General features: G+C 48.9%; 1 protein-coding gene across 3 annotated transcripts in view; it reads right to left on the bottom strand.

Moving 5' to 3' along the window:
* Positions 1–3247: 3247 nt before the first annotated feature.
* Positions 3248–13005, bottom strand: part of ARMH4 (armadillo like helical domain containing 4) — a 73229-nt gene continuing 63471 nt past the window's right edge. The window contains exons 6-9 of one of the 3 annotated variants that reach the window (XM_040602338.1): positions 12840–12871; positions 11742–11846; positions 8118–8252; positions 3248–7910 (exon numbers count right to left, since the gene is read on the bottom strand). In XM_040602338.1, the coding sequence (XP_040458272.1) occupies positions 7842–7910; positions 8118–8252; positions 11742–11846; positions 12840–12871 (341 nt within the window). In that variant the 3' untranslated portion in view covers positions 3248–7841. The remainder of the gene's footprint in view (positions 7911–8117; positions 8253–11741; positions 11847–12839; positions 12872–13005) is intronic. The other 2 variants (XM_040602339.1, XM_040602340.1) reach the window with 2 other exon arrangements.

Raw genomic sequence — 13005 nt, 5'->3', positions numbered from 1 at the left:
TGCCTTCATTATACATCATACAGAAATAAATACTTTGCTAGGAGCTCCTGGAAGCCTCTAGGAAGGGTGAATAAACCTCCACTCCTGAGCACTGGCTCCAACACAGAGGTTAACACTTCTCTTCTTGCACAATGTGCATGACACAGGATCCTTCTGGAGATATTTTTTTGAAAGGGACACTCAAGAGCTGCTATTCTGCTCCATCTGTGTCCCTCCATAGAGCTCTGTGTTAAAGCTGCATCAGCAACTAGGCGATGCCAGCAGTTGCTTAGGTCTGTGGCAACCTTTTAGTGTCAGTGTCACTTTACAACATTCGCATGGTTTTGGCCAAAATGCACTTGCCAACACAAAGTGTGACCCTACCCATGAATATGCCTGCCTGGACATGAAGGCTCTGCTGAAGGTGGCCTGTTAGCCTCAGCATGAAATTGTCGGTGTCAGCCGAAGGCAGCACCTGGGTCCACCAATTCCTACCAAGACACGGAGCTGGTTTCACACCTTGTCTCTCACAGGGCTGTCCCCACCAAGGACTAGCTAGCCCATGGTGAGCTCCCCACCTCCCACACCCATGGCACTGGCCCCCTCCCCTCCAGGCAGGAGCCCGGCTCAGTGCTGCAGGGAAGCCTCACAGAAGGCAGTGCCAAAGCATCCTACAGGTGATGCAGGCAGGTACAGCTTAGCGGTCACGGCTAATCTGCCGAGGGGGGTTGTGTGCTGCTCTGACTGCGTTGGTGGTAAAAGCAGGAACACCAGAACTGTAACTCAGCCTACTCCTACAAGTAGCTTGGGGAGATTTTTCCCACGATCCAGCTGCTAAGAAGCCTTTTGCTGGACAGAGAGCGTGGCACATTTCTACTGCTCTGGGAAGAGATTTTCAACATTAACCATCCTACCTTTGGGTTATGCTTCAGAGGCTTTGCATGCAGAGCCCCATAGAGAGCTAGCCACAGACTCCTCTTCCCTCCCCAGCAGCTTATCTTCTCCTTTAGTTGCAAATTTCAGCCAGTGCCTGTTTTGGATCCCTCTTGTGTCTCCTTCAGATTTCTGCAGGCAATAAGCCTTATGTTAGACATGGGATAAATCTGCAGGAAATCAGACTGAGAAAAGATAGAATTTTAAGATATTTAGGGTAAATCAGAAAAAAACCACTGTGCTTGGCAGGTGGAATACTTGTGTTGCAAATACCATGTGGTTCTGTGTATACACAACCCGCTGCTTAAACTTCTACTCGTGCATATATCTTAGCATATATGCATGCTAATAATGTAGTGCGCTCACACGTATGCATTTGGTCATTCATACAGTGGAGCACAGGGTGCTCAGCAGTTACCATTAAAAAGGTACTCACTGGTGGAAAAGTTTCTTCTGGGAAATGCCACCATCACCTCTGCTGACTCCCTGCTACTGGCTGAGACCCAAACCCTTTCCTTGTAGGCAGGGGCTGTCCTGCTCCTGAGCCCTTGGGAGAGCATCACTGTTGAGGAAAAGAAGGAGCAAACCACTGCGTGCGTGGCTGCAAGCCTTGAATAAGCTGACAGTCAACATCCTTGTGCATTAAATTTCTGCCCATTGAGGTCCAACCTTAAAGCACTTACAACCCACACACACCGGGGGTTTCACAGGTGGAGGGTGAGACTTGCATCAAAGTAAAGGAGCTTTCCATGCCTGGCCTCAGGCCTTCAGCTCAAGCGCAGAACCCTGGTCAGCTCAGGCACAGCAGCAACGACTGCCCACGGGTGGCTTTACCACCAGAGGAAGCAGGGAATGCCTTTTGGTTTGTCCTTCCAAAACACATTGACGAAAACAACCTCAGGCTGGGCTGTCTGCACTGCTCTGCATGGATTGGTGCCTCACGGTCAACAGCTTGCTTGTAATTGAATTAGGCTGAACCCCTTGCCAAACTGATCTCGTGCTTTGCTCAGCCCCAGGGGACCCACACGGGGCAGCAATCCTGATGGGTGTTTGGGACATCCAGCTTGTCCCTGCTGTCAGGGCGCTTAGAACCTTCTTTGCTCACACAGGTTTTCTGCAGCCTCAGAACAGCTCCACACATGCTTTTCTTGTGGAGGTTTTAATATGGCCCCTCTCCTCTCCGCTGTGTTCACAAACCCACGGCTTCGCTGGCAGTCAGGGACATTAGGAAGAGACCAGCTGATGGACAGAGGCTCACAGTGAGGCAGCATGATCAGAGAGAGCACTTTCCTTAGAAAATAAACCTATGGAAAAAAAACCATTGTCATTGTTTATCTTCTTTCAGCTGGTTTTGTTTTTTCATTGGAAAAAGTCAGCAATGCAGCAAACAGCTTCATGAATATACAGATTGCTTTTGACAACTACCAATTAGCAAAGAATGTGTTCATGTAATCCCCAAACAGCTACTTCCCTGGGAATTTCTTGTTTTGAACAAGACATTTTTCATTTGAGAAAATATACACACTTGGACAAATAGTTCTTGCTGGCTTTTATTAGTAGAGGAAGAGTGGAGAGGAGCCGGCAGCCACCGCCGCAGGCTGGCCATGTGCCCTGCTGGCTCACATCCCCACCCTGGGACCTCCACCAATACACAATACAGCAGAAGGATGCGTACCCAGCCCATGTAGTTGCATGCAATAACACGATGCATTCAAGGACATCAGCAAACAGGACTGGAAAGGCAATTATAAACCCAGCCTGTACACCTCTTACTCACGCTCACGTCTTTCTGACTCTCCTGCTCGATCACAGGTCCATCGAGGTGTGTGCAATAATATTCACCTGCAATAAGACTGCTCTTTTATGAAACATTTGCAGCACCTACAACTGAAACTCAAGGCTCACCAGTGCCATATTACTGGGGTCCTGAAAGATTTTGGCACAGACCCTTGCTCACAGGGCAAAAGAGAAAGGACAAATGTCCTGGTATGCACAAGGACACCCAGCCATATGCAAACACCAATGGTGTAAGCGTATCAGCACTGGGGCTCCTTAGAGCTACTGGAAACCCAGCCACGGGAATTTGGGGTGTTACTCATCACAGCCTATGGCCAACACCTACCTCCAGGTAAATCCTACCCAGAAAGTCCCAGGTTGAGCCTCCCCATGGCTTGCGTTGCCCCTGCAAGATCAGCCTGAGTCCTTGCACTGACCATGCAGCACCGAGAAAGAAACGCAACACCCGTCTTCCACTCAAGCACTTCACAGCTTTTCCCGAGACAGTGAATGCCATGAACACAGATCAGGGAGACAAGGCGCTTAAAGTCAGATATGATGGACAGCTTTTTATTTCCCAATGTTTTAATTTAACAAAGTGCTACATTCCATAGTTACAGTATGAGTTGTTGTTGTTCTTGTCTGAAATAGAAAAACACAAGAAAGCACAAGGACTGCTAATATCACTCTATGGAAGCAGTGCAGTCCAGAGGAACCTCAGCTAGGTAAACATCTGGCATTAGAGACACCTTTAAAAATGCTGGATGGTGCAGGTGCATTTCATCAGGGCAAGAGCTGCACATCAGGCAGGCTGGTTCCTCCCGTTGGAAACGGGGCTGTAGATGCCAAAGCAGTTGTGCGATGTGTATAATAATTTCTGTGTATAATAAATTCTGGCTTGTGCTGTCAGGAAAACCCAAAACAGAGGTGAGTGACTCATCTTGTGTCGAGTTGAGAGATTATTGCTGCAGCAAAGTCACTGTCACAGCCATGCCTTTGCATGGGGCCAAGGCTGTGTTAGCAGTGTCATGACCCACCTCTACATTCAGGGGCTTGCAGTTTAGCCAGCAGGGAGGATGAGGAGGGCCCTTCTTGACTGTTTTTCTTGTCCTGTCTCTTTCAAAAGCAATGCAGAAGTATAGATTAAATCCGTAGAGCAGTAAGAAGTAGAGCTCCCACCTGACACCCTCCTCACCTCCCTGCCTGTAGTCTGATGTGAGTCAAATTCCAGGAGTTGTGTAGAGCCCAATCCAAAGTCTATTGGCCTTGGATGAGAAGGGAAGGAGCTGAATGATGTTTGTGCTTTAATAACCTGCAGAAACCGCACTGACACGAGGAGCATTGCAGAAACCACTGTCTGTGCTCCAAAGGCTCTGCCAAGCTTCACTGGGACCCGAGGCTGCTTTTGACTCTCTCTTGCCTCCACGTTAAGCACAGCTAAGCTGAAGATATGAGGAGCCTCCAGGCTTTGGGCCAGGTGCCTGACCAAAACCAACTATTCAACAAACACCTCCACTTCAAATGGGCATTGCTTGGGATCCCTCTGCACTGCTGAGCAGCTCAGAAAGTTGGCCAACAGTTGTCTTCTGCCAATGAGCAGCTCTCAACCAAGACACCTTGGCTGATGGTGTTCAGAGCCAGAGACAGGCCTGGGAGTGAAGATGAACCACAAGCAAAATTTTTGGGCAGCCCTTCTAGCCTGTAAGTCTGGCTCCAGCACTGAACTGTGGATGCAGCTGGACCCCCCTTTTGGCTACAACTCTCCCGCTTGCCCAGCTTATCCTACCATACTTGCCATATAACCGCTTTGGTATTTGCAACTATTTGTCAGCTCCACTTGTGGCATTGCTCATTTCCAGCACCCCAGCAACCCATACTGTGCCTGCACTGAGTGAAGCCTGGTTCTTGAGGACACCAGGGCACTCAGCCGATGCGCTAAAACACCACCTTTGTCATTCTGACTGGCAGCATTGCCTTTAATTTCTTAAGTTCATTATTTTGGGGAGGGAGAAGAAGAGATACAATAAAACTGATTGCCACTGTAGAAAGTCAGTGTTTCCCAAACTGTGGATTTATTAGCACAATGAAAGGCCACGGCACCTCCTCACCAGCCCTCCCAATCCATCAAAGCAACATCCCATCCATAAAGCTCCTCCTGTGCTGCCGAAGCTGGGACGCTGACGCTCAGAGCAGCAGCCTAGCTCAGCCATCCCTCCTCCATGTGACTGGCCCAGCAGCTCTGTGTTCTACCGGCTACCTAGCACAGCTGGTGCTGTGAGCACGTGCCGCACGGCGCTACCACTAACAGGAAAGCAAGAGGAGACTGTCCTTCACGGGCTGTTGTTGCACAAACCCCTGCTGGTCTCCAGCTGCCTGGGTCTTGCTGGTGCATCTGCTCTTGTTCTGCAGTATCGCTGGCTGCTCCTCTTTTCCAGTGCTATTTTGGGTCTCTCTTTCAGGCTACAGTTGCATGCGAAGGACTCCACCACCCCAGCTACCATCCTTTCTGCTCTCCAAGACAGAAACCCTCTTGCAGAGAGGCCAATGCCCTTTGTCACTGCTTATTCTCCATGCCTCCCTGGCTGGATGAGGGTAAAGCACTTCAAGAACATCCCACAGCTGCCTATGCAGTCTTGTTTCCAGCCTGCCTGGTGCTGTACCTGAAAGACAAGCCTTTCTGGAGATGGTCTCCAGCAAACTGGAATGGAGGAGAAGTCATTCCACCTTGCATCACACTTCCATCATGCCTTGCCAGGAACAAATCATCAAAGAGCCCTGGGGACAACGTTTCCCGATTCCCCAGCAAGACAGCCAGCAACACTCAACTGGACTGTTAACACCTCCTGACCATCTCCAAACTCCAAGAGACTTTGCAATGAGAAGGAAATATGGAGAGACCAGTCTGGAAGGAAAACTTCTTAGCTTGGACTAATAACTTACGGAAGAAAGAGGCATTTATTTGGGGTAGGGGCCCCTGGACTTAACAGTGCCTGTTAAAGATGTGGGGCTGCATTTAGCAAGGAAAAATTTTCCTGGTCAAAGTTTCAGGAACAAAAAGGGAGAGCTGCAAGCATGTGGAGCCCTGGCTGGGAAAGCCTGTCCTAGAGGGACTGGGGTATGAAGATTCCCCAGCATGTTGATGGACCGGGTTTTACTGTGTCTCCCCCAGCCTGCTTCCCACACACTCAGCAGGATCAGCGTGTGAGGGACCACACACAGCTCTTCATCTGGAAGACCAGCATTAGTAGCAGCATTTTGAAACCAGGTTGTCCTGCCTGTCCTTCTCCAGGTGACTCAGTAGATGTGTAGATAAGGCCTACAGGAAAGTACCTGGGCTCTGAAGAGCACTGCTTGTTTGGAGCTAAACATCACGCTTGATGATTTAATGTCCAGAGGAGGCCCTGCCTCTCTCCAGAGAGAACTCAGCTTCAAGAAGGTATTCTGAATGTCCTCTCTACCTCCCACACCCATTCACATGCCTGTGAGACATGTGCTTAGCACCACTGATATCCACCCTTGACAGTCTGACAGGCCTTTTCACCTTTACAAGGAATGAAATCCTGCATTTGCCCCTCCTCAAACTCTCCTCTCCTCCACTTCTTCAAAGACTCAGTGGGATTGAATCTCAGTAGATGTGTGGTCTGGCCTTATTTGTCTAGCCAGGTCTCCTCTGACAGCAGTTGCTGCTCCCTGTATGAAGGATGATTCCCCACAGAACAGTGATTCCCACCTATGAAACGTGGATGTTTTGCATAAATGTCAAATTGAAGTAATTTCACAACTGGAAGCAGAGATAAAGCAACGCAGCCCTTTTTCTAGCTATTTTGACAACATTTCTGAGCAAAGCAACATGAGTTTCCCCTGCTTGGTCCCTGTAACGTCTCAGACACTGGCTGTCTCCCTGTGCAACCCAGTGCTAGCAGCCCAGGCAGCACAGCAGCTTGCTCTCACCCAGTGCCACCCTTGGGCTTCACCTCCACAAATCTCTGCAGCCATCTGTCCCACAGCTTCACCTTTTCCCCCATGGCCAAGGGTTCCCAGTGTCCCATTTCACCTCCCCATAGCAGACATCTCTCCAGCTGTGGCTGCAGCTGCTTTCTGACCACTAACCACAAATCCCTCAACAGTGACAGTCACCCACTCCACAGCCTTTGGTACCTTTCTGCATTCGTTGGTCTGGAGGCAAGACCTAGCCAGATCCCCCAAAGGTGCTGCTGTTCATGCAGCTTTCAGGGGCTGAAAATGCAATTTCCAGTGGGTAAAGGAGACAGATGCTCCACTTTCACCTCTATGTGAATGCAGCCTTGTGAAAGAGATGAACCTGTAACTGGTGTCCTTCAAACGGGAGGCAGAAGCTGACGAAACCTCTGACCTGCCTCTTCTGTTACCTACTTGCACACTGAACAAAACTTAAAGAGATCCATGCAAGGCTATCCATCAGTAGGTGAGTGCTGGTATTTATTGTGCTGTAACAGACAGTGCTGGTTGAAAATGGATTAGAATTTTTGTTGTAAATCAGGTGTTGAGGCCATTCCTGTGTGTCTCCAAGAAGCGTGGAGCAGAGCTGAAGGAAGAAAGAAGGGGTGAGAGCTGGGGACCCGAGTGCAGAAATGTGCTTCAAACTGTATCAACAACACTGTACATGGGCACTTTTCAGGTGGCAAGGGATACAGTTCAAGTGTATAACTCATTAATTAAGCAGAGCAGCTAATCTTAGCACTAATGAACTCTAGCTCAGGTAATGTAACATTTAAAATTAATTGGACAGAAGTCATTCACAGTAAAGATTTCCATTCCCGGGTTAGGTGAGAGCTATTGTTATGATTAGATTACTGCCAGCCAGGACCAAAACAGTACACCAGGGTAATAGGAAAATAATCATCCATACGGATCAGCTCCAGCTGTAACAAGACACGCTGTGGATCTGAAGGAGGCGCCGGGTGCGAATGTGAAATCTCACTACTGTTTCAAAACAAACATCACTGCGCGATACACGTAGAGCGTAGCATGCCATTTCGCCGGGGTGGTACTGACCACTGCTCAGTGGCTTGGGGCGGCGGAGAGCAGCGATGCAGCAGAAAGTCGCTTGTTCTTTTTCTCCCACTCCCTCTTTTTAAAAGTCACAGGCTATCACAACGGCACTGCAGTTCAATTCAAAATTCATCTTCAGAGCTGTCGGCTAAGAGCATGACTCGGTCTTGCATGCTGTTAAATTCCCTCTGCTAGGGGAAGAAAAAAAACATGAAAGAGCTCCACATGCGAAAAGGAAATGAAGAGCATTCGGATCCCCAGCGTGAACCAAGAGGTCCCCGGCACTTCAACCCAGACAAACCATAACCATAACCATAACCAGGCTGTGCTCACTTTACAGCCAAAATGATTAATAGAAGGGAGAGCGGGATTGGGGTTTTCCTCTGCAGTTGCCATACCTTTCTTTTATGTCTCTTCGAGCCGTTTCTCCTTCGGCGATTCATAATCTTAATGCTGTAGAGTGCTCCTAAGATAAAGAGGGCTCCTGCTATTCCAACTCCTACAGGAACCAGCATTCCTGACATGTATCCGGCCTACGTGGAAAAGAGAAGCAGAGCAGCACTCACAAGACCATCCTTTCAGAGTTGTTTTTCACCAGTCCAGGACTGCGATATATCCCTATGCTGCTTTTGTCAAAGTTTATTGTATTTTGAGTCCCTATCAGCTGCCTGCATAGGATGAGCCCTACTTCCAGGATTGCTAAGCAAGCCCCCAACCAGCTCGCTCCAGGACCAAGCTAGTAACCACCATGGCTCACCCACTGTCAGCTTTTGCTAACAGATACTTCCTTGTGATAGCTGAAACACTGCAGTGTTTGCCTACCTTTAGGAGAGGAAACAATTTTGGTGCAGAGTTGCAAGTGCTGAGGTGAGGTGTCTGTTAATACAGGCGCACGTGTGACGGAAAACCTTGACTGCCAAGGGCAGGCAATCTTGAGCCACAACAAAGACCTGTGACCACCCAAAGAGCTTCACTACATGCTATGTAAAGTGGGCTGAGTGCTGCTCTGAGCTCCCCAGGTACTGCCAGAATAAATCAAGGCACAGGTATTTGTCTGCCCATGTTCAACAGAGCTCAATCTGGAGAGCCGAGAGCTGTGGTTACACTTTTTGGCATGAATCCGGACTAAAAGAGCGGTGCTGAGTGGTGCGGTGCTGAGCGCCTTGGCAGCCTGCCGCCTGCAGCCCCCCGCCCCGCAGCCCTCGGGGTGGCAGGAGCAGGCAGAGGAGCACGTGGAGCAGGCTGAAGAGCCCGTGTGTAAGAGCCCCAGGTGAGATGGCCGGCACCAGCTGGGGAGCGAGCAGAACGGGCGAGGAGCTGGTTTTGGAGAACAGCTGCACTGTGAAGCAGGGACTCTGACCTCCGTTGTGGGAGGTGGATGGGAAAGGGACCCAACATCCTCTGGGTCAGCTCCGATTGCTGGAATGTGTCTTACTGTGGCCAAACTGCTAATTAGAGAATCACAGAATCATGCAATACCTCCAGTAAAGAGTATTACACAGCTCCCATGCTTCCCAGAGACACGTTGGCATGGGAAAGCAAGGGCCCTGGGACACTAATGTCATATCTCAGCATGGGGACAGCAGAAGCTGCTCCCAACGCTCGCAGCTGTGTCTCTCTCTGAAGGAGCTGAAGTGCCAAGCCAGGCTGTGCTCACTTTTGCGGGAAGTGGAAGCAGTTTGCTCTCTCCCTGTCCATACAGCCTGAGCCTCCTCAGCTTCATACTCAAAACCTTTGAAGCACGTGCTTTCACTTTGCAAAGGAAGGGGTCACTTGCATGAGCAGGACAATGACGCTGAGGGAGGCACGCACACCTTCAGCTAGTCTTAAGGGAAGCACAGCAAACGTAAGCCAGCTCTAATTCAATTGCTGTGATCCATATGTTTGCATTGCCTATTAAAAAAAAAATAGATAGCATGACTAATTTAAAATTACACATTTAAACATGTAAAATACTTCGGACAATATTCCCAAGTGCTTTTTATTTTACATTTTACTGTTTAAAATGACAATTAACCTAAGTTTCAAAGTAGCAGACTGCTTCAGCATCCTCACCTAATTTGGGCTGGGGGGCTCAATGGAGTAAGGAAGGCAGGCAGGGCCTGGCTCCCTCCCTCGTTAGTGCTGCCTTCGTTCATGCTGCAGCAACAGAGTCCTCTGCTGTGCCGCTTACAGCTCTACCCTTCGCCACCTGCACCCCCCGAAATGGATTTTACACCTGCCAAGGGATACATGCCCAGTTCAGGGGAGTATCAGGCAGCTCTCAGCAAGCCTCATCTTACCAAGTCCATTGCTTACAACCACTCATCTTCTTCTGCATTCCCAAACTGCAACACAGCCTAACAACACACGCTTACACCGCAATTGCTTTTCCTCCACTGAGTGGGGGGAAATAAAAAGCCATTCAGCGTGCTCTGCCCTGGCTTCGTACGCTTACCTGGAGAATGAAAAAACCTGCTTTCATCCAGGGCAGATATGATGCTAACATAGGCTGTTTTGCTCTCCCAAACCCTTCCAGATCCTACTCAGTGTTTTAAATAGTAACACCTTTGTGTCTGGATCCCAAGGCTTGAGGAATCTGCAGCTGCATTATGCAGGTTCTCTGAATGCCCTCCCAGAAAATCTGCTTGGAGTGGGGCTGTGTGCCTGCACCCCAGTTCCCAAAAAAAAGGAGGTTAGTGAGAACGCAGCTAAAAGACTGTATCTCTGCGAGGCAATTAAGGTGCCTTAATGGGGTGACCTAATTAGTGTAGCGTGGGTTTTTCTATTTCTGGAGCTCTGCTGCTGGCTTGGGCAGAGGGGAGATTGGAAATTGCTTTTTAGCTGCTGCCCAGTTGAGTTTCTATATCAGAAAGCACTAGTTTTAATATAATGAACTCCCTCGCCCACCTACGAGCCTTTATCATGCCTGGCCAGCCTATGCCTTTTTACAGACTTCCCCCAACAGCTGGACCCCAAAAGCCTGCAATGTGAAGCAGATCCAGGACCTGTTCTCCCAGCCCTTCTGTGTCACGTAGCCCAACTCACGAGGGTTTCTGCACTTGCTTGATGAAAACCCCCATGTCATAGGCAGCTCCAAAGCCATGTTTCTACCCCTCGCCCATGGGGAAGATGCAGCTGCTTTACAGATCCCAGGGATGCTTTTAATATACCTGATCCCTGACCCCAATCTTCCTGGCTCTGCTGGACTTTGAGATAACAGCAACAGAGGACCTCAGAGGAACCCCGTGTCCGTTGTTTGGCATACCAAATGTAACACTTGCACAGTGTTTGCAGGAGACCAGACTTAAACCTGTCACTGACCCATGCTGCTGGTCCCGCGCTCCCCAGACCCTTCCCTCTCCCAGCAGGGCAGCCCTGATGGACACAGAAGGATGCATCTCTCAGGGATGGGGCCATCATGCCAGGATCCTCTTCTGGATGGAGGGATTGTAAAACAGAGAGGACAGAGCTCTGCCAACAGCAAATGAGAGGGGCATGTATGACTGGTGCTGATTAACTCAACAAGGAAGAGGAGGAAATGGGGTGAGCAGGTTTATTTGCAAGTGATTTGCTACACCAGCATTTGGCTGGGGGTGGGCAAGTGGTTTTTGTTGGACTTTTCTAAGGGAAAATGCGAGCAAGGTGAAAGATCTGCCTCCACACATCTGCCATTCCCCAAAGGAGGGAGATGGCTCAAGGCCAAGTCTCTCTTTTAAGTGGACACTAGCTGACCCTCAGTTATACCAATGCTTGCACTGGTCACTGCCACACATTCCAACATCTCCCTGCAAGAGGTTCAGAGTCTACAGAGCAACTCTGTTGGAGACTGGAACACGTGCCCCTGCCCTTCAATGGGGAAAGACAGAGGTAGCCAACAAGGTGCCAAGAGGAAAGAAGTGAAAACTACAGCTTCAGTGAAAAGACACCTGCTGCCCCCAAGCTTGTGTTGTGCTGACTGGGGTAGGTCTGGCATGAGCAGGTGACCCATGCATGCTACATTCACTCCAGGCACTCAACCAGTCTTGGCATTCACTTTTTACCTTCGTCGGGAAAACCATTCTCTGTCCTTTCAGCATTTGCTCTGGCTGAATCCCAGGCCAAGGTGCTCTGCTATAAGCATAGATGGTACTAGACATGCCTCCTTCCTATTGTAGGCAGAAAAGCAACTCAACAAGGGCTGGGCAGGGACCCACCTCAAAACCCTTCCACTCCCCAGTCCCGGAAAACAGACACCCAGACCTCGTCTCTCCATTCACACTTGATGCTACCGAAATTTGGTGGGGATCACGTGGCATGGCTGGGCTCATTGGGTGACAATCTGCTTGAGCTCAGAGATGTATTTTCAGGGGCTGGAACTTCCTATGGAGTCATTATTCCATGTGGTGGATTTTTTGCCTATTGACTCTGATCCTTTTCAAGAATTTCCAAGCCCTGTTGAGTCACAGAATGTTCTTGTCTTAAAACACTACTGTCATCTCATTTCTAGCTTCATGGCTTTGCCATCATCAACACAGCATTTGGAAGGCTTCACAACCGTTTCAAAATATTAATATTTGCTCGAGGGCAGCAGAGCCTAAAAAGCCATCACTGCCCATGTCTGACACCACTCTTGATTCCATGTACCACCGCCCTGTAATGCCAGGGAGAAAAGATCAGGCTCTGTTATCATTTCACTCTTCCTGTGTTTGCTGGTTTTTCTTCCAGGGATTTGCAGCTCTTCTTGCATGTGGAGGCAGGAAAGGTCTCGTCCAGAGGTGGTGGCACGGCAAACACCAGATCCTCTTGATTTGGATCCACAATCAAGCTTAGGACTTAGAGGAAAGGGGTGGAGGTAAGTTAGAGGCCACAAAAAAAGTTACTGGGGTAGTCTGAAGAGAAGGTTGCTTTCGAGTGCAGAGAAGTCTTTCAAATACCCCTGTCCCTCCTTCTGCTCTTAGCTACTACTCATCAGGGATGTACTGTGGCTGTACACCACTATATATAAGAGCAGCATTTGGTTCATTTGCCTCCAAGAGAAAAATTTAAGCCCTTTCTCAGTTGTCTTTGTAGAAATAAAAACTACACTGACAAGAGTTTATTTACTCCTGCAAGTAAAAATGTTTTCGCTCTTAAAGTAATTGAAACACTGAGCCTCTTACCTTATCTTTCAGCTTCTCCATCCAGCTTCTCACTGAAAAGTAAGACAAAAAAGCTGTAATCATGTTACTTACGCTATATTAATTAGTAACAAATGATAATGATAGTATTAAAGTAGACACTAATTAACTTGACAAGCTGATAACACTGTTCATTAGATTTCCTCCT

This window comes from Falco naumanni, chromosome 7, assembly GCF_017639655.2.
Source record: "Falco naumanni isolate bFalNau1 chromosome 7, bFalNau1.pat, whole genome shotgun sequence".
In the NCBI taxonomy this organism is placed as follows: Eukaryota; Metazoa; Chordata; class Aves; order Falconiformes; family Falconidae; genus Falco; species Falco naumanni.
The sequence above is the reverse complement of the archived record's forward strand: the minus strand, read 5'-3'. Positions and strand labels throughout refer to the sequence as shown.